Source organism: Neolamprologus brichardi, chromosome 13 (genome assembly GCF_056152115.1).
Source record: "Neolamprologus brichardi isolate AB-2024 chromosome 13, ASM5615211v1, whole genome shotgun sequence".
NCBI lineage: Eukaryota > Metazoa > Chordata > Actinopteri > Cichliformes > Cichlidae > Neolamprologus > Neolamprologus brichardi.
Genome location: NC_142116.1, coordinates 1,391,620 through 1,416,480, shown reverse-complemented (window position 1 = coordinate 1,416,480; position 24,861 = coordinate 1,391,620). Strand labels below are relative to the sequence as shown.

Here is a 24,861-nt window from a genome sequence, read left to right as displayed (position 1 = left end):
AAGTCTTTTTCGTCCCACACCTGTCGCCCCCTGGTGGATGTTAAACAGAATGCAGGTTTAAGGCAGTATCGGCTTCGTGTTTCAGAAACTGCGGCTCTCTTTTATACTGATTACACGACGACTCCCCTAAACTCCCAACCAGACGACCCAGAGTCAGTGATAGTTATTTTAAAATCTGACCAAAACAATCACGATTATTGATTTCTGCAATATAATTTCTCCTCTCTCGCTCGTCCCCTCTCCGTCTTTGTCCATCTCTCGGTTCTAAAGCAGATTAGCGACGGCTTTTATAAAATAAAACAGCGAGCTTTAAACCTGTCTCTTGTGACGAGATTACCCCCCCACTCCGCTCTCTCTCTCTCTCCTCTCTGACGAGATGTGATTGGACGGCATGAAAGGTGTCCGCCGAGCGAGAGACATCCACACACTCTCTCTCTCTTTAATCTCCTTTTTAAAGGGAGGAGGAGGTTATCATCCAGTTATTCTGGCTCACCGTCGGGCAGCGTTTCGCCTCCCGCTGATTGTTTGGACCAAATTTCTAGGCTCTTAAATGGATTGTCCCGTGTGATTAGTGTGAGTGTGTGTGTGTGTGTGTGTGTGTGTGTGTGTGTGTGTGTGTGTGTGTGTGTGAATCTGTGCTCACACTACACAGTCACTCGACTTCTTCTGGGGACACAAAGACAAAGCCTTAAAAACATTAACCATTAAATTTTAATCACTCAAACGGCCGTCGAGCTCAAACTCTGTTTGTTTGTTTATTAAGTCTCATTAACACGGTTTACTGAGCATCTATTTACAGGCTCTTATTACAAGGATGTTAATTAAAAACACTAATCTGTACTTCAGCTGTTTAGCTGACGACGACTTTTTTTAGATTTCACTTGTTAAAATGTTTCAAACCTTAAAATTGTTGGTTTACTTTGACAAACTCTAAACGTTTTACCTTCATGTGTACAGCAGGTCTTAGAGCAGTGCTTCACCCATTAAAGAGGCGTACATATCCCAGCATGCATGGCTGTAGCTCAGATCAGTGATGACAGATGAAGGCGACCCTGTAAACGTGCGCTTTCAGGGTCACACTTTAGGAGGTACAGCCTTGAGAGCGCGGTCAGATGATCTGAGGGCCCGATCGCTGGGAAAGGTCTCGGGGAGGCGAGGGTGTGGCCACGTGGGGGTTCAGTCTGTTTGCTCCACTTCATCGTTTCAGTGTTTGTTTAGTAAGTGAAACCCTCGAGGTTTCAGTTTTTTAAAGGTTTAAGTTTTTAGTTTTAGATAACTACAATAACCTCGTGCAGCAAGCCGATCATCAGCTCCTGAATCCAACTCTGATCGATGGAAATCCATCCCTGATCAGAGCTCGATGCTCAAAGAGCCGCAGCTAAAAAATACAAAAATCTCAGTGAACGCAAAATATAAAGAAGATGGCACACCTGAGGTTGCCAGCACAAATTATTTCATTTAAATAGAAAGAAAAAGCAAATATAAGTTCATCGTTCCAGCATCTTAATCCACAATCGACCGTCATTCCTTTAACATGTATGTTTAAAATACAAAAAGTGTATCTTAGATTTTTTCATGGACTTTATTCTACTTCTTCATCTGAAAATGAACAAAAGCGACTGCAGTCATAAACCTTTAAAGCAATATTTGTGTTTGGCTCCTTGAATTGAGGCGATCAGAGTCCTTTGATTCAGATCTGTCTACATGTGAACCTCGTGTTCCTGTGGGAACGTCTGCAGACCTAACCGTGTCTGGATAACATGTTGAACGTGTTCCTCTCTGTCTGCAGCGGGCGTCTGCTGGTCGGGACCTTCGTCGCTCTCTTCTTCAACCTGCTGACTTTACTGTCGGTCAGGAACAAACCATTCGCCTACGTCTCAGAAGGTACGTCCTGCCTCTTCATCGCAGTTAAACCAGCGCGTGTCCTCACCTGCTGTGTGTGTGTGTGTGTGTGTGTGTGTGTGTGTGTGTGTGTGTGTGTGTGTGTGTATTCATATCTTCGTGGGGTCCCCACAAGCTTGAAGGCATTTTTTGAGACTCAAAATGTGGCTTTAGTGTCAGGGTTACAGTTGGGTTATGGTCAGGCTCAGGCTAAGGGTTAGCATTTATTTTTCAAGTAGATGTCCTCACTAAGATAGCAAAACGAGAATGTGTGTTTGCAGTTGCTATTGTTATCTGAACCCATCACTAAGGTTTCTGTGAGACGTGTTATCTAAAGGTTTTGGGGCATCATTTTGAAGCACATATCAAAAACACTCAGTTCAACCCAAACCTAATGGATTCAGAGCCTTTTACAAACAAGAGTGAAATGAATGTCTTTAGATTTGAAGCTTTAACCCTTTAAAGCCGGCACGCTCTGTTTTGCGTAACTATTTTTAAATCCCGGTAGCTCTGCAACCACGTAAGCTAACGCAATAATTTTTTTTGCATATGAAACCGGAGGAGTTGTACTTACATCTTATGCCATCAGCTTGTCCTCGGTCACAGTTTCCTTCCACATATAGTTTTGCAAAAACTGCATAAAAAGCACTTGCAGCAACAAAAACATAATATTCCAGAAACACGCTTTGCCGATCCGATCAGCTGTTCATAACACTTCCTACATTAGAATAGACGTCAGCGCGAACTATCGCATGTCCGCCATGACCTGCCCGAAACCGGAAGTGACGTCATTTTCGCGGAAAATAGTAGTTTTTTACCATCAGGGCCTCATGAGCCTATACTGGTGTTTTTATAAGTTATGTTTGACTTTCTGACTTTCTGTGTGGTTTCTGGGATGCTTAGGACTCATATTGCACTGCTGGAAATAGTTTATTTTGATGCATATGCTGCTTTTTTTCAAATTTGCATTATAATATTTATTTTCGTTTTTCCTGCAGTGTATAAAAATTGGTGTATTTCAAAAATAAAACTCTGAAGACACTCAAAATAAATTTCCTGTGGTGGGAAACTATTTTGTGCAACTTTTTTGTATTTACAGTTTTGAGGGATAAGCCTCTTAAATTTCTCTAACTAGAAATATATGTTAAAAAAACAAAAACGATTTTACATTTTTTTGTAGTTTATTGCACTTTTTTGCAATTTATGTAATTACTATGCACTTAATGCAGACATATTATTAAAATTTAGGCTGTAATGGTTGTATTGATGTATAGCAACTTGAAATGCTCCCAAAAATGGCTCCACAGCATGTAAACATATAATATAAGCTCTGGCGGACTTGGTTCTATGGTCGGTCTTAAAGGTTAAAGCGGCTCCATGCTCCTGAAGGTTTCCTGAAGTCCCTTTTAAGAACATTTAAAAGCACCAGGAGTCGACTCGCCGTCCACCCACGTAGGATACAGACTTCCCGCTCGCTCCCAGTGAACATCAGCTCAGCTCCGTCTCCAAACCATCACAGGAGCTCTCAGCGCCATCTTTAAACCTCCTCTTTCAGTCTTCCTGCTCTCCTCCTGTCACAGCTCACCCCTGACACTCGTCTCCACCCGCTCCACCCGCTCCACCCGCTCCACCCTGCCTATAATCACCTGAATTAAAATTCTCCAGAGCAGAACAAGGACTAATGTTGGAGTTGAAGTCCACCTGAGCTTCGTAGCGATAACTGAACTTTAAAAATCTGATGGATGAAAAAGTAAAAATAAACCTCAGAATATACCTGGGCAACCAGGTGTACACCTGTGCAGGGAGGAGGAGCCTGAAAGGTCCATAAACAACAAGCCACACAGCTTAGAGCCTTCTTTGCTCCCTTCATTCCTTCACTCCAGCCTCCTTTTCCCATCATTTCTCCTTAAAAATCCAAACCGTCATCATGTGGAGAAATAAAAAGATGGAAGGAGACGACAGATCCTCTCCTCCTCTCCTTTCCTCTCATGTGTTCCCCTCGTCTCCTCTCCTCTCCGGCTGACTCACTGCATGAACAGTCTACCGATGAATGAGGTCAGAGAGAGTGTGTGTGTGTGTGTGTGTGTGTGTGTGTGTGTGTGTGTGTGTGTGTGTGTGTGTGTTCGTCAGCTGTCTGTTCTTGCGTTCGGAGCAGTCTCAACATCACTTAACATCTGACATTTTGGAACAGGAGGGGGATGAAGCTGCACGCGCTCGCACACAAACACACACGGGCACTTAACTTTGCTGAAGCACACAATCTCTCACTCATTACACACACACATGCACGCACACACACATGCACACACACACACATGCACGCACACACACATGCACGCACACACACATGCACGCACACACACATGCACGCACACACACATGCACGCACACACACAGCATCTCTGATGGAGCGAGACTAAAAGTGCATTACGCAACCATGTTCCAGACAGTGGTAATGTAGTGTGCCAGGGGGCCATGCGAGCAGAAAGACATGCCAACACACTCACACACACACACACACACACACACGCGGCGTCCTCGTGCACACGGATCATAAATAAGTCACTCCATTAAAATGTTTGTTTAGACTGACTCACCCTGCTAGCAAAACAAACAGAGCACACACACTCTCCCTCACACACACACACACACACACTCGGGGGTTGAGCAGGATGGGATGTGAAGGGCCTTTGACCCGACGCCGAGCCTTCGGGCTTCGCGGCGTCTTCAAACATTAAAGGTGGGACGGCGCAGCCGAGCGAGAGCGCTAATCTTTTTTTAAAGACGAGCGGGAGGTATTTTTATCCCTCATCGTGGAGGCGGCGACGCCCTCCTCACTTTAAACACTGTAATCAGATTCCCCCCACCCCCGCCCACCCAACAACCAAAAAAGAAGAAGAAGAAATCTGGTAACTGCGAGTGTCAGATCTATAGGACGGAGCTGATAGAGGCAGCTGTGGAGTGAAACAGCTGGGACACTGAGACAGAAACGTGTCCTCCACTCTCCATCTCGAGCTTCTCCGTTCCTCCACAACAAGCGTCATCGTGTCTGAAACTGTAACGCTGAAGGACTCGGGCCAGGACGCAGGCTGGGCGGAGTCTGTCACACCTGCTTCCTCTACAGAGATCCGATATGGTTTTCTATCAGTTTGTTCATAAGCCCGACTCATCTCTGTCAGCTGGGCTCTTTTAATCGTCACTTCGAGCACTGAGTACCTGCAGCGGTGAATCTTGTAGCTCAGCTGTGTTCGACAAAATCAAAGCCTGTAGTGAAAAGATGCAGGAGGAGAAACAGGAAACAATTTTATGATCATAAAATATTCCTACAGCTGGGGTCATACGTGTGTGGCGAGCACATAAATATAAAAAACTTTATTCTTTAATCTTCACTCTAATCTAAACATGAACTTTAATCATACAGAATCTTAAACTTAAAATAATTCCCTTGTACAAGTATAAATTACAAAGTTGAGTATTTGATGCATTTCCAGAAAACCATGGCACCACAGCACAGAAGTATTCGAGTAAATGTAATAAGTTACCCTCCAGCACCGCCCATGCTCTCATCCAATGAGAACTGTAAGATTAATACGGCGCAGGTGAGAGGCTCTGCGATCAGTGTCGATGATCCGACCAATCACGTTTGTATTCATTGAGAGGCGTTAAATACAGGAGTGACATCATGAAGCGCTCGAAGGGCAGAAACCACATTTTCCAAAACAGAAAAGTTTAAAAAAAATAAGAAAGTGAACTCAGTTTAACCTGCGAGGACCCGGCTCCTCATGTGTGGACATCACATTTTTGTCAGAAACAAAAATCAGGCAACTCTTTGTTTTCACATTGATCAGGTCCCGATCAGCTCAGATAGCAAAGATTAAAAACGCCATCAAAGAGTTCGGCGGTTAAAAATAACAGTTCGAGCTTCCTTTGGTTTTAAATGCGACACTGACCCCAGTTTCCTCGTGTTTGATCTGAACAGTTTAACAAGTGCAGCCATCGATGAGCCGGGCTCATCATGTCCGTGCACTGCTCCACCCTCGCTCCACCCTCGCTCCACCCTCGCTCCACCCTCGGACCCTCAGACAGGCTGCTGTATTAAACCGATCTTTCTCTCTCCTCAGCGGCCAGCAGCAGTTGGCTTCAGGAGCACGTGGCAGATTTAAGTCGAAGGTAAGGACGCTTCCTCGCTCTGCTTACACTCACACACACACACATCTATCCTGCCCAGGTGTATGTCCTCTGGGGTCAAAGGTCAGCCTCATTGATTCGTCTTCTCAGAAACAGCTGTTAGATCAGTTTCTGTCCGCAGAGGCGAGGCAGCAGGGGGCTGAATATCCCCCCGCTGACAGTTTCTGGTCACCTGATATTTGTGGTTGGAAGCTGAGACTTTGCACCAGAGCAGAGTTTGTCTTAAATTCTGTTGATCCGGAGGATCAGCGCCCAGAAGAACTGCCGACGTTTTCCTTGGTCAGGAAGGAAAAGCCTGCGAAGCTACGCCACCGATGCTGCGTTAGTTCAGTGAATATTATCGTAACCGCGAGTCTTTCTGAGGCCGATCGATGGCGTTTAAGAGAATGAGACGTCAGCAACAACAGGCACGACTCTTCTGCAGCATCATCAAACTGCACCCGTCACGCTCAGCCTGGGTCGTGGCCGACCCGGGGAAACAGCCACACCGGTCCGTCCGTTTGAACTGGAGGGATTTGGACGTTTTGAGTCTCAGCGGCGCCGCAGAGTTTGATTTTTAGAGTTGGACAATGGCAGATGACCTCAGGGGGCGTACCACAGGAAGTGACATTAAGCAAATGAAAGCGAAATAAGGCGTCAGTGACGCAGACGCACAGACTGGCAGATGACCCTCTGACAGCCAAACGCCTCCAGGAAAAAGTTTGTGTTCCCCGAGTGGTTGGCGTGTGGTTGGCGAGTGGTTGGCGTGTGGTTGGCGTGTGGTTGGCGAGTGGTTGGCCAGTGGTTGGCCAGTGGTTGGCGAGTGGTTGGCGAGTGGTTGGCGAGTGGTTGGCCAGTGGTTGGCGTGTGGTTGGCGAGTCGTTGGCCAGTGGTTGGCGAGTGGTTGGCGAGTGGTTGGCGAGTGGTTGGCGAGTGGTTGGCCAGTGGTTGGCGTGTGGTTGGCGTGTGGTTGGCGTGTGGTTGGCGAGTGGTTGGCGAGTGGTGGGCGAGTGGTGGGCGAGTGGTTGGCGTGTGGTTGGCGAGTGGTTGGCGAGTGGTTGGCGTGTGGTTGGTGAGTCGTTGGCCAGTGGTTGGCGTGTGGTTGGTGAGTCGTTGGCGTGTGGTTGGCGTGTGGTTGGCGAGTGGTTGGTGAGTGGTTGGTGAGTGGTGGGCGAGTGGTGGGCGAGTGGTTGGCGTGTGGTTGGTGAGTGGTTGGCGAGTGGTTGGCGAGTGGTGGGCGAGTGGTTGGCGTGTGGTGGGTGAGTGGTTGGTGAGTGGTTGGCGTGTGGTTGGTGAGTGGTGGGCGAGTGGTTGGCGTGTGGTTGGTGAGTGGTTGGCGAGTGGTTGGCGAGATGACCCTCTGACGTGTGGTTGGCGAGTGGTTGGCGTGTGGTTGGCGAGTGGTTGGCGAGTGGTTGGCGAGTGGTTGGCGTGTGGTTGCTGGCTGATGAAATCAGTCCAAACCCAGTGACTGCCAATGAGAACAAAGGATGCTCTTTACGGACGCGTGAGAGCGAGTAGCAAGGACTGTCCACTAGGTGGCAGTCGGGTGACGCACGATGTGCTTAATATGTGGGCGGGGCTTATTAACCAGCAGGTGAGGTAAACGTTGATTATTTTAACAGTGAATCGTGCAAAGCTGCTGCAGTCGAATCCAAAAATAGAAACATGGAATCAGGAATTTGAAACGCTTCCCAGAATTCAGCTTCCTTCTGTCAAGTTATGCAATTAAAGCACGAAGCATTAATCGCTGTTTGATGATTGTGTCGTCGCGTCTGATGAAACGCCAAAGGCAACTTCCTGCGTGCAGCCCGTCGACCGGCTCTGAAGCCTCTGCTGCTCCTGTGATAAATATTCCATGCTGCTGCATCGCTCCGGCATCCGAAGTGGGTGAAATATACGATGTCTGCACGCACACGCACACACGCACGCACGCACGCACGCACACACGCACACGCTGAGAGTCAGCGGCTCAGTCGGCGCGGGTTACTCAGGGTGACAGCCTGGAGAGTTGTGCAACAGAACTGCGCCGTGATTGGCTGAGAGGGCAGAAGTGAACAGGACGTCCCAGCCTAGTTTCCACTCTTTGACTGCGTGTGTGCGTGTTACTGTGTGTGTGTTACTGTGTGTGTGTTACTGTGTGTGTGTGTTACTGTGTGTGTGTTATCACAGCCTGTCCCCACTTAACCCCAGCATGGTCTGAGGGCCAACTGGGTTATATAAAGCCTGCTGCTCGGTCAGCCTCACCAGCCAGAAGCCTGAGCTCTGTGTGCACGCGTGTGTGTGTGTGTGTGTGTGCATGCATGTGTGTGTGTGTGTGTGCGTGCATGTGTGTGTGCGTGTGTGTGTGTGTAAGTTGCCACTGGGGAGGAGAGAGACAGAGGAAGTAAAAAACGTGCAGATTTGGATTAACAAGCCCTGATCCTGCTCGTCCGTTACTTCCAAGCATCGCTGCACCGTCTCCAGTTTTTTTAAATAGTAACTTTATTTAAAACACACATGCACAAAATACAACACATTTGTCTACGTCTGCATACAGAGATGAGAAATTCTTTATTATTCCTGGATTTGTGCGTTTGTTACGGCAGACATGATGAAGAGTCACAACATCTGGCAGATGTGTCTTCCTGCGTCTGCGCTCAGGGCAGCTCCTGTGTTAGAGGAGGAGAGGAGGTGGTCGGGATTATCCATGATGGATCACTGTTTCTTGGTGGCCTCCAATCCCAGAGCCCGACTTCCTGATCAGTTTATCCCGTCTGCTGGAGCCTGCAGCTCGATGCTGCTCCCCCATCTTACTGCAGAAATCCACCCTGGAAGCAGAGCCTGCTCGGATCCTTCTCGTATCCAGCCTCTGCACTGGTCTTGAGCTCGGCCTGTTATCAGTGCGGCGCCCAGGTACGCGACTCTCGGACCTCCCTGACATCCTGTCCCAGACGTCAGCTGTGTAGCCGTCCTCTCACCATCTCTGCTGCTATCACATGCAGGAGCAGATCTGTCCTCCTGAACATCACTAACACATCCAGAGTGTTTCTGACCTCAAAGTGTGGAAGGTGAGCAGGAACGGAGACGTTATCGCCTCCTGAGGTGTTTCCTGCAGCTTCTCTCTCAGTAGCAGCTGCTGAATCGCGTCAACGCACGTGAGGAACCAGAGGAGGCGTTTCTAACCGTGCATGCAGAGGACGGCATCAGCCACCCCCAGATTCAGTCTGCGCGCAAACCTCTCAGGGTCAAGGGAGCTTCTACCTGTGCTCTCAGGGGGGCGGAGACTAGTGTCTGCATCACCGTGATAACATGATGGATGGTTGACCTCTGATGGAGCCGACTTGTTGGTCACAGGAGACGTGATTGTGCCACGGCGGTCACGGAGTCCCACGTCTTTTTCTGTCTGTGCAGGCAGGACGTCACCACAGTCAAAATCATTCGACATTTGTTGGTAATTTCATTTTCTCTTTGTTTTCCTTTGTCCATCTAATTGATTGGCCTGGAGAAGACCAGCACACAGATGATTGGACTAGACTAGTGATGTCACAATGAGCTTAGATTAGCCCGGGCAGCAGACAGATGTGACTGCAGATGTTCATCATTGAACTGAAGTCTTTACACATATTTGTTTCCCCTGCAGATCGTGTGATGTTTACATTGAGCTGCTGTGTTTGCAGGGCTCCTTTTGCAGTGAAGTAAAAACACACTCGCTGTATCACTGAGCGTCTTCTTCTCTCTCTTTTTAAACTGGCGTTTTTTTCTAATGACGATGTGAAAATATTGTGACAGCGCGAGAGCGGTTGCCCGTAGCGTTGTTTTCACTCGCAGCAGGCGTCTGTGTTCAGAGGAGAAGCTCTAAAAAGCCACAGCGGAGTACCTGCTCAGCAGCAAACAGACACGGCTCAGTCAGACGCTCGCCGCTGAACACGGAGAAGCTTTTAGCGGCTCGAAACGCAGACGTTTCCCTCGGGAGCCGTCGGGCCGTAGCTCCCGGATCTGAGACGTGTCGCACACAGAGAAGTGTTTCTGACGGCCAGCAGGGGGCAGTCACACTGGCTCCAATAACACTTCACCTTGCATGAATTTTACCTTTCCTGATGCCTTTATGTGCTCACAGGCTGGATGTAAATTATTGTTTCATACTCCACGGGTCTGTCACCGTTCACTGTGAACTCGAGTGAGGCTGCAGGGAGCTGAATATCTGCACACCTGATATTTGTGGGTGGAAGCTGAGACTGGAAACCAGTTTGTCTTAAATTGTGTTGATCTGGAGTTTTTTTCCTGCAGATGTTTTCTGGAACTAGATGCTAAAAGCGTAGCCACGGGAACGACGTTATTTATAAACATACTGCAGTGTAGAAATTAGAGACGGCGCGATACCACTTTGTTACTTTGAAATGCCGGTTTGGTAGCGAGGCTTCAAATGCGCCACCAGACCGCCGACAGGTCTGGCACGCCACAGCTGCTCTATCACGTGACACATAAGGCCTTTCTCAATATACGTACTTGTGCGTACTTGCGTTCTCGTGTACTCGTGATACGTCATCAGTCCCGGATGTGTTCTCGCTCTGCCCGTTTTATCGAGCATGCATCGGTGGTGACTTGTGTGGACTTGGTACAGCGAAATATCCCAGAATTTCGTCCAAAACTCAAACGCGGTAATGGCGGACGAGCGGGGCTAAAAACTTTTAAATATTACTCTTTCTGGGTCACAAAATAAACTTTTAAGTTCTTTTCAAGCGAGAATGTAGCTGTGTAAACTTCAAATATCGGCTCGATTTATCAAGATATCATATATTTCCAAACGAGGTCCGACGTTTTCGGAGACGTCTGTGACCCGCCAGCTCCACAGCAGACAGCGAGGTCGAGGATTATTACAGCCGGCGAGAACAGCGGACTCCCGGCACATCGTTTTCAACCCCCTGCGGTCTTTTTGCTACTCAGGTTAAACAAACCCCAGTAGCTGTCTATTGTATAAAATAAAAGCGTTCTAGCATCTCACCTGCTTGTTTTTATTAAGGTATGTACACGTATGTACATGTACACTATTTTTATTAATAGAGATTTCACTACTGAGGTTAAACATGATATATAAGTCACTTAGATCACTTCTAAATGTTAATGTTTGGTTTATTTCAGTGTTTTATTTGTTCCTGAGTAAACCGGTTTGGCTGTGATTAAAGTTAAGCTTCATAACATATTACTCACAGTTAAATTAAGGACGGCAGTAAAAGCTCCGGACCTGTGACATCATCAAGTACGCTGGTGTTCCAATTGTACAAATCGCGAGTCCGTGCTCGCGTTCTCGGTGAGTACGTACTCGCGTACTTGAGAATTGAGAAAGGGCCATACTGCTCCGACGTGCTAACGTTATGAGCTGAGTTACGCCGTGTCGCTAGTTTTGGGAGGTGATTTGGTGATATTGAATGGATCAGATTAGATTTTTTATTTCTCTCCGATCCAGTAATTTAGGTCAGTATCGGACCGATGCGTGATATCGGTCCATCCCTGCAGCTCCATCAGAACCTCTGACAGAGATTCAAACCTGCATCGAGCTTCTCTCAGTGTGAGTCGAGGATGCAGCTGATGGATGCACGAGGTGGTAAAAGCATTAAAGGTTTATCTACGAATGTCCACTAGTGACCGGCTACAAAGTGTACGCAACAAGTTAATTGGTTTAAACGTGGACGGGCTTTAGAGGGTTATCCCAGGTGTGCTCAGTGGTTAATGAGGGTCAGGTGTTCCTCGGATGGTATCAGTGAAAACGCCGAGTTCAAAGCTTCAGCGCTGGACCGCGTGCATTTATACCGACTACGCTGTCGTTGTTTCAAATAAACAATCGTTCGTCTCCACTGGGCGTGAACAGCAGCAGCTTTAAATGTGATTGGTCCCCTGAGCAGATCGCTGCATGCTTCAGACGGCGCTTCAGTCGAGCCGCGTTCAGCCTGGAGAGTTCACAGTGATCGAGTAGTCGTGGTCCTGCCTCCTGCAGCGCTGTGTCCAGGCTCCGCCCCTTACCTGGAGTTTTCCCACAGGTTAACGGGTTGCAGTTTGGGCGTTTGTCTTGTTATGGGGTTCGTTGTGGAGCCGGCAGAGCGCCACGGGGTATCAAGAGTCCGTTTGTGACTTTGCTTAAATCCTGCAGCCGCTCTGGATGAGCACGCACAAGGTCACATGTCAAATTATATCAATGCATCAGCGCGGATTATGGGATCGCTGGGATTGTCAGGCTCATCCTCGACACTCTGAGTCTCGCCTCCTTTTTGTCTTTTGCTCGTTCCAACAAAGACAAGAAGTCTCAGTTTTCACTGAGTGTCAGATTAAAGAGGCGGAGCTTTCCTTCAGATCAGATGATCATTTTGTTTCGTCTGTGCCTCAGTTTTACGTAAATTAAAGGAAAAAACTCTTTAAACATCCATTTTTGCTTTAATGAAATGATTCTGATGAATCTTAAAGCTACGAGCAGAGACGATGATGATGAGGAAGATTATTTCTGCACGCCTCAAAGGTCCTGCGGGGACATAAAAGCACCTCCTAAGCCTGGCGAGGGGAACCCGGCAGCTCCCGTGTCGTGACTCATCGCTCAGGTTTCCTCGCCGTGGCTCAGAGATGAACGCGTCCTCCGGTGAATCACAACATGTGCTCGAGTATCCCGCTAACGTCACCGCGTCCTGCCCGGCCCTCCATTATTCACCGTCCGAGGAGCCGCCGCAGGATCTGATGACGCCGTCAGCCGACCTTGAAGACATTAAAGGAGGAGCACGTGCGTTTCTGTTGTTGTTGCTAAACATGTGATGCCCCCCCCCCCCCCCCCCCCCGTCTGTTCCTCCAGCTCCGCCCGTGGCGAGCACACGCCTCTCTGAATGACACGTTTGACGTTAATTACGTGTTGACATGCGTGTCGCTGCGTTCTTTCTAATCATCATCTAATGATACACGCCCAGGCAGCGGACAGAGTGCGGCCGTGTGACATATTCAGTCTCTGATTTTGGTTGTTGGCACTGTGGGTCCTCCGTAGCCGGGCTCTTTTAGGTTTTGGGGCGGGATTAGGACGGAGGATGTCCTTTTCTTATTGTCTGAAGATTACAGGATACTTCACTTCTCTACAGCAGGATTTCTGGCAGCGTGTCCTGAGGCCAACGTTTCTCTTTAGCTGGTTACAAAATGACGGCGAGCCTTTTTAAAGTCCGTCCACAGGCTGCGTTCGATCTTCGTCCACGGACGAGGCGTCATCGACGGGCGTCCTCTCTGACCTCGTTCAGTCGAGTCTTCTCAGGCTGAACATCCGGCGCCATGCCGCTGTCTCTGTGACGCTCCATCCCGCCACCGCGTCTTCGTGTGTCACGCCGCGTTGCATCACGTCACGCTGTCACATCACATCAGGTCCTGTCAGATGCATCGTTTCCTGCTGAAGTGCCTTTGAGCAAGAAACCGAAACTTTCCGCAGCTCCACAGGTGCTGTTTACGCTAGCGTGACCTTTGACCTCAGCTGAGAGGAACAATAAAGGTCGAGGGGTCAAACTGTTCCTGCAGGTGGTCGACTTTCATCACACACCTTTATTATATTTGTTACTTCTTCTTCTTTATTATTATTATTATTATTATTATCCAACCAGCAGCAAATAATGAAAATGTATCTGTATAAATATTAATATCTGCTGTTGTCTGATACATTTGACTGTATTTAATAATAATTATATATATATATATATATATATATATATATATATATATATTTTTTTTTTTTTTTAATATATTTTTTTATATATATATATATATTTTTTTTTTTTTAAATATATTTTTTTATATATATATATATATATAATAAACCAATTTAAATTCTTTTTGATATTTCTGTATTATTATCATTTATCAGGGTTTTCTTTTGTACTGTGGGAGAAACTATATTTCATCTTCAGAGCCTATTTCCTTCTGATGATCATGGAGTCGGGGTCGCTGCTTCTTGGAGCGTCCTTAGTGTTTAACTCCCGGGATCGTTTACATCAGCGTTCCCGTCAGCTCCTCCCACATTAAACCGTTTGCTGCTGTTGGCATGAACTCAGAGGGAGTTTTTCGTGTGACGGCTCCGATGCTCAGGCAGGATGTGCGGGAGCTCGATGGGAGCTTAAACTAACACGAAACAAAACAAGAATGATCCCATCAGGTTCAGTTCAAATCCCCCTAAAGTCCATTATGATGGCGTGATCGGGTTAAAGGCCTAAACCTGAAGACAAATATAAACACCAGAGGATTCAGGGCGCTGCCTCCCAGAGACGCTGCTGGGTTTCAGATACGATGAAACTATGAAGTCAGTTTAAATTCATACCTTTGTGCACCTGTTACCTGTTTGACGCCAGAAAGAGCACACAGACTCAGGTGCGAGAATTTGACCTTTTATTAACCAGTTGAACCTGCTGCTGTGTCTGTGATGAGCCAATGAGGTGAGGGTGACCCTGTGAGGTCATCAGTCGAGAACCCCTCAGGTGCATTCACACCTATTTTTACACAGTCTGATTTTGTGCAGCGAAGCCGACGTGAACAGAAGCAAATCCAACCAAAGATTTTAACTTCGGCAGAAAGTTTTCTTCTGCATCGCAAAACGTGAGACGTGGAGTTATTAAGCTGAGGCTGAGTGATTCATGGATCATCTGACGCCTCCGGGACGCATCGTACGTGATGTTTACAGTTTTGTTTTTAATTTGCTCGCTGCACGACCAACGAGCTCGTGCGACGGGGAGGTGACTGTCACACATCCGTCCTTGCTCCTCCGAGTGTTCGTCTGATTTTAATGACTTTAAATGGTTTCAGGTGCATCTTCACCGAGTTCAAGGGCAGCTTACTTTAAAACTACTTAAAACAATTTCATTTTAATCATAAAGAATATGCACGGGAGCATAACTGCACTTATTTTTAATAACATACAGTTAGAAAATCAAACAAAAATCATAAATCAAAACTAGGATGTAGGAAACAGGTAAAGGAAGCTTCCTTAGGAAGTGACCTGTTTCATGTTTCGGTCGTGTTTTAATCTTTTTTCTGTTTTATTGACGCTGGAGGAGCTTTTGCAGTTCGTTCAGTGGGAGAATGTGGAGGTGATCGTGTGCACTAATCCTGTTTCTGTTTGTGTGTCTGTGTGCAGTTTGTGTGGCATCGTTCCCGGCCTGAGCAGCGTGCTGCTGCCTCGCATGAACCCCTTCGTCCTGATCAACATGGCGGGAGCTCTGTCCCTGTGCATCACCTACATGCTCATCGAAATCAAGTAAGAATTTAATCTGTGTGGATGTAAATCCTCACGTTCACGCTCGTCCACGAGCCCGAGTGTGCTCAGCTTCCTGTTTCCAGCCCTGCTTCCCTTTTATCTTCAGCGGTGCTGAGCTCAGAGCGGCAAACGTGCACGGATGAATTATCTGTGGTGGTGACGGTGATGTCGTTTATTTATTTTAGAAAAGTGGAAATCTTCTTCATGTTTGAACCGTTTCTTCTCTCCTGTTGTGATCTGTGTGCTCAGTAACTTCAACGCGGTGGACACGGCGTCTGCGGTCGCCATCGCCCTCATGACCTTCGGCACCATGTATCCCATGAGCGTGTACAGCGGCAAAGTGCTGCTGCAGGTGAGACAGACGAGGCAGTGCGCTCCCCTTTGACCTTTAACCCCAAAATACGATGCAGGTATGGAAGCCGTGTGATTATTAACCGCCTCTCGCCCACAGACCACGCCCTCCCACATCATCGGGCAGCTGGACAAGCTTCTGAGAGAGGTGAGAGCCGGCGCTTTATCGCAGCGTTACTGCAACAACAGGAAGTGTTTCTGCTGCTGAGTTTTATCCCAGAGTTTAAAATCCAAACAAACTGGAGCAAATCCACAAATCAAATTCTCATGAATCACTTACATCGAGTCCAGATTGTTACATAAAACTCTCACTTTTGGCTTTTAAGATCAAATTTCAAACGTGTCGATCGGGTGTCCAGCACACTGCACCATCAAACTGTGCAGAAACCTCTGCAGCTGACCGGACGCCTCGGAGCCGACGCTCAGCATCTCGACTTCGTTCAGTCAGTCCAAACCACGAAGTAGCAGATTACTGACTGAGCGGATCATTTCACAGCTTCCGTTTTCAGCTTCCTGTCGCACGATGGCGTTCATCTCCCAACATGAACTTTAATTAAAGAGAGTTAACGAGTCCTGAGCTTTCAAACATGGCTGCTGTTCATGTTTCCTTCATTCATGTCCACGGTGACGGCAGCTTAGTTTCTGAGTCCTTCAGACACAACACGAGGTCAACGTCAGACGGAAACCAGCGAGCAAACACCGTAAACGACGTTAAACTGACTGATTATGACTGATTATGATTGGCTGTTTGTGCCTTCTTGTGTCCAATCAGGTGTCGACTCTGGACGGGGTGCTGGAGGTCCGAAACGAGCACTTCTGGACTGTTGGCTTTGGATGTCTGGTGAGTGACATTAACTTATCCGGTTAATCGCGGCGTCGGAATCAGTGAAGCCCGATAAGGAAAACGTATCCTGGGCTGAGCCTGAGTGCGGCTCTGCAGACTCGTAGTAAATAAATGAGTGAGGGCGCCGCGATCTCTTTTAAAGAAATGACTCGGGTTACTTACAGCCGCTCGCTGTGCGCGGGGTCAGAGGTCTCTCAGGGTCTGCTGATCAGTTCCTCTCGACGGTTCTTCCTCTTCCTGTTGAGTTTGTCCCGTCTCCGTCCGCTCCTCCGTCATTCGTCGGATTAGAGCGATGATCTGCAGGGATTTGTTCAACGAGACGAAAAGAAGGAACGACTCATTCATGCGGAGACTTGCCCCCCCCCCCTCCTCTCCCTCTCTGTTGTTTGGGGGTGCGTTGTTGTTGTTGTTGTTGTTGTTCGTGTTGTTGTTCGTGTTGCTGTCGTCGCGACGCAAACAAACCCAGCTGGCTTTCAGGGCGGGAAGCGAGGAGCGCACACACCGACAGTCTCCTCTGCCGGGCTCAGATGCTCATTATAATTTATGGATAATTTAACCGTGCTGCTGTTGAGCCTGAAGGTTCACGCGAGGAGAACTTCCTGTCCACTTCCTGCGTTTTTTTTAACGTCCTAAAAACAAAGTGAGGAAGTAAAAGTGAAGCAGACGCTAATGAAAAACAACAAAGTTCAAACAGGGATAAAATAGTTCGTCTGTGCTTCATGAGTCAGCGTTCAGTTCTGCTTATAGCTTATTGTCTTAAATTAGCAGTTTTCCTATTGGAGTTTTGTACTGAGACGCTAACATAAGGCTAGCACAGTTTGATAGCACCCGGCTCGTACATGCTAATGAAACCAAAACACAACGTTTAGTCAAATTTATCCACCCTGCAGCGCCCTCGAGACTTCAGGGAACACACCCATTGGTTCCCGGGGTTTAGATGGGTGGGGTGGTGGGGTCGGGTGGGGGGAGGGGTGGGAGCTTTGAGGTTTAAATTTGGTTGAAATCGGCGACTTCAGGTTGAGTTTAGACTTCTTCTTGGATCTCCTGTAAACGAAGAGCTGCGAGGCACGGAGGCGTTTCCAGCCGAGCCTCGTGTCTGTGGTTAAAGATGACATCACCACAGTATCCATGGTTACAGGCCAAACCTTAGGCGTGTGTCTGCTGAAAGCTCCTCTCTGGTATGAAGGATGAAGGCCGCCGTTCCTCCGCCTGCCTCCGGGCGGCGCAGCGCCCGTGTTTACCTCGCCCTGATGCTGTTTTTATTGTTTGTGATCGTGTTGTCGATGCCGCCGCCCCTCGTGTTGTCGTTTGTGATGCTGCTGCAGTTACACAACTGTTGGTTGTTGGCCCACTGCTAACAAAGCAGCTGTCCAAACTGATTTGACCCCTGACTGCACTTCTGCCCCATGGGGCGATTCGCTGTGTGTGTGTGTGTGTGTGCGCGTGTGCGCGTGTGTGTGTGTGTGTGTGTGTGTGCGTGTGTGTGTGTGTGTGTGTGCGTGTGTGCGCGTGTGTGTGTGTGTGTGTGTGTGTGCGTGTGTGTGTGTGTGTGCGTGTGTGTGTGTGTGTGTGTGCGTGTGTGCGTGTGTGTGTGTGTGTGTGCGTGTGTGCGTGTGTGTGTGTGTGAGAGAGAGAGAGTCTGTCCTTGTGAGGTCTGAATATTCCAACAACAGACAAACTGTGTTTAATGTTTTAAGGTCAGAGGTTGAGTTTAACAGCTTTTAGAGTCCAGCTTCGTTTCACGTTTGTGACGCCGCTCGGTTTTCCCGTTCAGCGCTGCAGGAACACGGGAGACGTCTTTGTCCGTCTCCGAGTTTGCATCTGAACTGTTTGCATGATTTCGGATCAGATGATCGCTCTCGTGTCTGCGCACCGATAACGGCGTCACGGACTGGAAGACACTTCAGGCCGTGTGGGCGTGGCCACGTCACATAACCCGCTGGTTTCTGCATTTTGAAGCTTTTTTTGCTTCATTTTGGGTTTTTGGGGACAGATACGACCATATTTGGGCATTTAACATGGGCGTGTATGTGGAGTGAGCCCCGTGTGGACGTCAGAGGAACTGCATGATCAGGCTCACTGTAATCTGGAGCGTGTTTGTATTTAATCGCTTTGTTGAGCAGTTACTGAAGCGTCAGCTCTTCTCTCTCTCTGTTCTTGTGTTTCAGGCTGGCTCCGCCCACGTCCGGATCCGCCGCGACGCCAACGAGCAGCTGGTTCTGGCTCACGTCACCAACCGGCTGCTGCCGCTCGTCTCCACGCTGACCGTGCAGATCTTCAAAGACGACTGGTCCCGGCCCCTCCTCACCGGGGCCCTCTCCTCGTCCTCCTCGCCCGCTGCCTCCCCGCTGGGTGCTGCCGATGGCTACGCCGCCCTCGCCTCCTCGCTGCCTCCTCTGCTCTTATCCCCGGGAGGAGAGTTCGACCCGCTGACCTCCACCCCCTCCAAACCCACCAGCCCCCCTCCGGAGTTCTCCTTCGACACTCCGGGGAGGAACGTGCAGCCGATGGTCCTCGCCGCTTTGGGACACCACACCCACAGGCCGTACGGCGGCCTGGGACTCTCCTACGGGTCGACCCCCTACACAGGGATGCTGAATCAGGGCCTGGCGCGGCCGGGTGGCGGGATGGGACTGGGCACACAGGGTCTGGGGGTCGGGCTCGGACTGGGCGGGGGGCCATCCTCTCAGAGCTACAGAACTGCGTTTGGCGGGTCGACGGCGCCGCTGCGCTTCGGAAACCCTCTGGCTTCACAGTCGCAGTACCGACAGTACCGGCCGTGACCGCTCCGGCGGGTTCAGGACTTTCAGGTAAATTCATTTGTGACAGTCGGCTCCTCGGGAACGTCGAGTCGGGCAGCGGCGTCACAGCATCGATGACGGCGCCAGTTTCTGGTGTTAGATGTCGATGACTTCAGAGGAGCGATGGTGGTGACGTATTTATTGTCCGGGCGAGGGGACCACCGCGTATCTTTGAGTGCTTTCTTTGTCATGGGACTGATCGCGAGGTTTGGCGGTTAGAAAGTGGCGTGCTCGTACTTTGTAAGCTTTTCTTTCCTGCAAACATTCCTTAAAAAAATAAAAGTCTTTGAGTCTGAATCCTTTAAGAGTTTGATGTTTAATATTTCCAGCATTACGTGAAACATCACAGCGAGATTCACCGAACATCAGAAACGTTTATCTTTTCGTTTGAGTCGATTTTATTAACGAAGAACTTCCTCACAGACCGACTTCGTGGTGGAGCTCCGCGTCACGGAAAGGTGAGCTAAGTGATCAGGAAACTTCCCAGATCTTTATCCGATAAATCCATTTATCCGATCTGCTCAGTCCATCAACTATTAAACTTTAAACACCATCAGTGACTCCGCGCCTGTACGAGGTTTCCCGCGTCCCGGCGTGTGGAGATGATGAGGAGGAGGAGAGCAGCTTTTATTTAGGCGGGTCCTAATCAGGAAGTCAGGGCTGCACATCCCCAACAGACGAGCTCACAAAGAGGCCATGAGGCTCTGGATACAGTCGCACAGATCAGCTCCTCTTCCTCCTCTTCCTCCTCGCTGTCCTTCAGTCTCAGGAGGTCGAGGGAATGATTGAAGGAGAACCGAGTGAAGCCAAACGAACTCAAACATTCCTAATGACACTAAATGTCGGCTGTGACGCTCCAGTCATTAAAAACAAATCGTTGAAGTTCTGAAGTCCGAGCCGGGAAAACTTCCCGACTTCTTAAATTTTCGTTTTCTGAGGTTGGAAGTTGACTGAAGACATTCTCGACTCTCAACATCTGAAGCTTCGTCTGATTTTGTGAACACGAGCTCGTTGGAATCGTCGTGTCCTGTAGGACGCTGGTGACCTCCTGACCTCTCATCTTTGGCCTGATGATCCTCTGCCCGTCCTCTCTCACGCCCAACACAAACACAGACAGGTCCTCATTGGTTCACCTGACCCTCAGAATCAGCTGATTTTTTTAGATTAATAACTTTATTATATTTAATAAATCCAAAGTTTTACCTTCATATTATGAATATTTTACAGGACCTCGATTTAGTACTTTTAAATTATGTTTCCAGTTTTTTTGGCTGCTCTGCTGAACTTCATAATGACGGCAGAAAAACACGTTTAAAGTTACTTATTTTCAAAAGTAATTAGTTACTTAGTTACTCTTTAAAAGCATGATACACAACCTGAGTAATAAAGACAAAGACCTTCCAGCCCAGTTCTATTTTTTCTGCATCATATAAACTGAATCAGATGAAAACGTCTCCTGTTAAAACTTTTATTTAGTTTTAATCTTTTAACTTTATGCACGTTGCATCAAGCAAAAATTAAACTATATGCAAGAAGAAATGTGTTTAACGTTTAAACCTATTGTCTGCATATTCAACCATATAAATAAAATAAAATCATGTTTTGTGTTTGCACTCTTTCAAATAGATGCGAGTAAAACACAGCAGAAAATAAATAAAATCAAAGACTGAGCAGCTCTAAAATCTGTTGTCACCTGTTTAGGTGGAGTGGGGCGGGTGGAGGTTTGCCCACAGCGGTCGTGTCAGTGGGGGGATCCGGGGGTTTCTCTGTGAAAGTCACGTTCCCGTGGCAGCGCGCTCGCTCAGATTTGAAGTTTCATTTTTCGCTGTTCAATTTTTCGCTGCGATCATTTTGTGACGTGGAGCTCATGGACCTGTGAGGTCCTGAACAGTTTTCAAACCCTGGAAGCATCACAGGGTCTGAGCACGCCGCTGTGGCGTGTCCTCACTTCATCTTGTTTCTGCTGTCACATCCAACGAGGCCGACGCCACAAAGCGTGCTCAGCCACACGCTTGCATTTTAATGGATGACACACTTTAGCGACTTTGCTGCAACTGGTCATTATTTTGTCCCCTGCAATTACGTTACCCTCTCTGCCCTCGGTTCGCCGCCCTCGCATCCTCATCAGCCCAGAAAATATTCAAATGAGTGAGAGACGCCGCAGGCCGGCGAATGAGAATGAAGCGAGGAGACAGCTTCGAGGCCGACGGAGTCGCAACGTGTTAGGAGGCCAACAGACTCCTGACCCCGTTACTGAGGGACCCGCCTGGTCTCCAAAAACCGCTAATAGGCCCAAGTTTTGCTTTTTTCCAGCTCGGCGCACATTGATCACTGTGTTTGTTCAAATCCAACGACGGGGAGAAGATTGGGCACGGAGGGAAGCTCGCCGTTTTCCCAGGAGTTTACTAAAGAGGTGCGTGTTCAAAACTTTGTCCCAGAATGTGCCAAACGCGACCAAATGTTTACCGACACACCTCGTCCCCTCTCGGGCTCCCTCTGCGGTAAACGCAGTGATGCTCATCTCTCACAGAAACGCATCGCTGAGCCTCACACAAACTGACAAATGCATTTCCTTCCCCATGAAACATTCACACGTTTTACTCCGAGCTTCATGTTTCCTCTGTGATCAGGATCCCTGCAGGGCTCGGCTCAAATCTGAGGACTTTCAACTACATGAGACACAGCTCTCCACCAAATGAAACTTTATCATAAATTTCAGCAGCAGAAGTAAAACACTGAGGATAGATGACATCCTCGAGTCCATCTTTGAGACAAAAACTCACTGAAGAGGCAGCTGATCACCTCCGTATGTCCTCAGCACAACGCCTTTCACCTTTCAGAAGAACAAAGTTGCACTTTGCTGCCACTTAAACTGGCCTAGTTTGGTTCACGTTTTCAGCTCTGCTACAAACCCAACAATCCGACTTTAGTTCGAATGCAAAGACTGTACATAAAAGATGGGGATCCAGCTTCCACGCTATCATCATGAGGTCACTCACTGGTTTCTTGGCTTCAGATTTTGAAGCCACGGCTTTTGTTTTTTAGCCTCAAACGTTTGCCCACGTGGTGTGGAAGCTATCTGCTAATGCTAGCTAGCATGGGATGCAAAGTGTTAGCATGGGATGCAAAGTGTTAGCATGTATGGCTACATCACACAGATAACGGCAAGTCTACTGACCCATCCATCCACCCTAACCACCTCTCTGTCCCTTTCTACCACTAGCTTAAGCAGGCAGATGACAATGAAAGCTGTATGTTAACAAGCTACTGTAGTTAGCTTGTTAATGCGTACAAGCTAACTACAGTAGCTTGTTAATGCGTACAAGCTAACTACAGTAGCTTGTACGCATTAACAAGCTACTGTAGTTAGCTTGTTAATGCGTACAAGCTAACTACAGTAGCTTGTACGCATTAACAAGCTACTGTAGTTAGCTTGTTAATGCGTACACGCTAACTACAGCGAACAGCAAAGAAAAGCTGCTGTCTGCTTAGCTCGACAGATTCAGGCCTTGATGGTAAACCTTAGGCTGTACATAAAAGGCTGAAGTCTCAACAGTAGTGCTCTGGATAATGCCAGAAGGGACTACATTCAGCACCCGAGGGTAGAGTGCTGCGCTATAAGCTAATGCTAGCAAGCTCCATGAAGAAGATGCACTAATAAACTGTAATTGTGCATCACACAGGCACAGATGTGGTTAAGATACTGATTTGAAACTGGACATAAACATCAGTTTCCTGTCCATCAACCTGACCTCCCCCCCCTCCTTCAGTCATTGTTACAGCTATCATTAGAGGGTGTGTCTTAAAAATATAAGCTGTAAATAAATGATGGCTGTAGCTACTGTGACATCACTGGTTTAAGTATTGTGGTCATCACCGTCCTGGTTTTTGCAAGACAGGTAAAGCACTAAGTTATCAGGTAATGCTAGTGATGTCAGTCAAAGAGGCCACGCCCCTATTATCGCAAATGTTAAGCTTTAATACAATTTAAGCATTCTCCACCTGTACAGGTGTTACAGAGGTGGTAATTATCCACAGAGACGAAGCAGTTTGTGTGTCAGGCTGTAAACATGTTTATTTCTATGGGGACTGACTCACTGCTGGTGCCTCTGCTGGACGTTAGAGGAACTGCAGCTTTTCCCTCCTCATTGGCTTCATCTTTCAGGATTTGATGTTTGGTTTTGCCGAGCTGCGCTTTCTGTTGTTCTAATGAGGGAGCCTCGTTTTTTGGATGATGTGTCAAATTGTTGGAGCTAACAAGTCGTACAGCGCCGCTCGTATTTACCCCCAACACACACTCGCAGAAGCTGGAACCCGTTTAAGTGCCTCTGAAGAATTTCATTTCCTCTCCAAAGGAGGATAATCCCTCCTCTGGTTTTGTTCTGCGGCTTTCGGAGGAGATTTTGACCGAACAATCAAAGAAGTACTTGGAAAGCTTAGCGGGAGCTTCTGCTCCCTCAGCGCTGGATGTGCTCAACAGCCCTTAAGCCTGTAACGAGGTCCTGCAGCGTTTTTATTAGTGTTGACTTCACATGCTTGTTACTAAACAAATGGTATTGAGCTTTTGTAATCTGTGACCAAAATCCCCCCAAATGAACAGGATCAGTGCAGCGCCGCTACTTTCTGGGTCAAATCTGACACCGCCGAGGTCGACGCTGCCCGCCCCACGGTCAGCTCAGGACACACCGGCCGACTGCGTACGCGCAACCTAACGAGGAAAGTAGAAGTACATTTACTCGAGTACTGCTTTCTGACATCCCACTACTCTTTCAGGAGGGCGGAGTCAGGATCTCACCTTAAAAAACCAAACAAGCTGAAAAAAATAGATCTGGACAAATGTCTTGGCCCTAAATGAGCGACCACGATGATATTTATAGGCAGTGTTGGAGGGTTTATGCACAAGCAAACACCTGCTGATGTAAAGTTAATGTACAGAGTGAAGATCTCTTTACTTCGAGCACACCTGTTTGGTCTCCTTCACAGTCTCAGTGTCTCTAGAGCAGCGGTCCCCAACCCCCGGACCTCGGACCGGTACCGGTCCGTGAGTCGTTTGGTACCGGGCCGCGAGAGTTGAGGCTCAGGTGTGAAATGTATAGTTTTCAGGGTTTTTATCAGTTTTCAGCGTTATTTTGTTATCGTTTTTATCGTTAACTCGGTTTTCCTGGGTCTTTTCACGTGTGTTATGAATGAATCTTCTTTTTTTTGGTACCGGTACTAGTTTTATTTTGTTGTATTTATCCGCGACACCTTAAAGGCTGGTCCGTGAAACTATTGTCGCGCATAAACCGGTCCATGGCGCAAAAAAGGTTGGAGACCGCTGGTCTAGTAGTAATAATAGTTCCTGTTACAAAGGCTGCCGTTGGATTTGAGCTGATAGACCTTAACTTCCTGGTTTGAGACCGGATGTGGGGTTGTACATTTCTGGTAGCTTTACTTTGCGGTTAATCGCTGCTGCGAAGATATCCTCCGAAATTATGTCCAAAACTCGAAAACGGAAAGATGGCGTTAAGTTACAAAGAGCAGAAGGTGGGAACACTCACCACTGCTGTGTCATAAAAAATCTAATGATCGTTTAA

At 47.9% G+C, this 24,861-nt stretch overlaps 1 protein-coding gene across 1 annotated transcript in view; it reads left to right on the top strand.

Moving 5' to 3' along the window:
- The window catches only part of slc30a6 (solute carrier family 30 member 6), a 61,463-nt gene extending 41,882 nt beyond the window's left edge, over nucleotides 1–19,581 (top strand). Inside the window, exons 9-15 of the mRNA XM_087849949.1 lie at nucleotides 1,790–1,884; nucleotides 6,003–6,051; nucleotides 15,170–15,289; nucleotides 15,539–15,641; nucleotides 15,741–15,788; nucleotides 16,413–16,481; nucleotides 18,653–19,581. Of these exons, the coding sequence (XP_087706075.1) occupies nucleotides 1,790–1,884; nucleotides 6,003–6,051; nucleotides 15,170–15,289; nucleotides 15,539–15,641; nucleotides 15,741–15,788; nucleotides 16,413–16,481; nucleotides 18,653–19,267 (1,099 nt within the window). The 3' untranslated portion in view covers nucleotides 19,268–19,581. The remainder of the gene's footprint in view (nucleotides 1–1,789; nucleotides 1,885–6,002; nucleotides 6,052–15,169; nucleotides 15,290–15,538; nucleotides 15,642–15,740; nucleotides 15,789–16,412; nucleotides 16,482–18,652) is intronic.
- The last annotated feature ends 5,280 nt before the right edge of the window (nucleotides 19,582–24,861 follow it).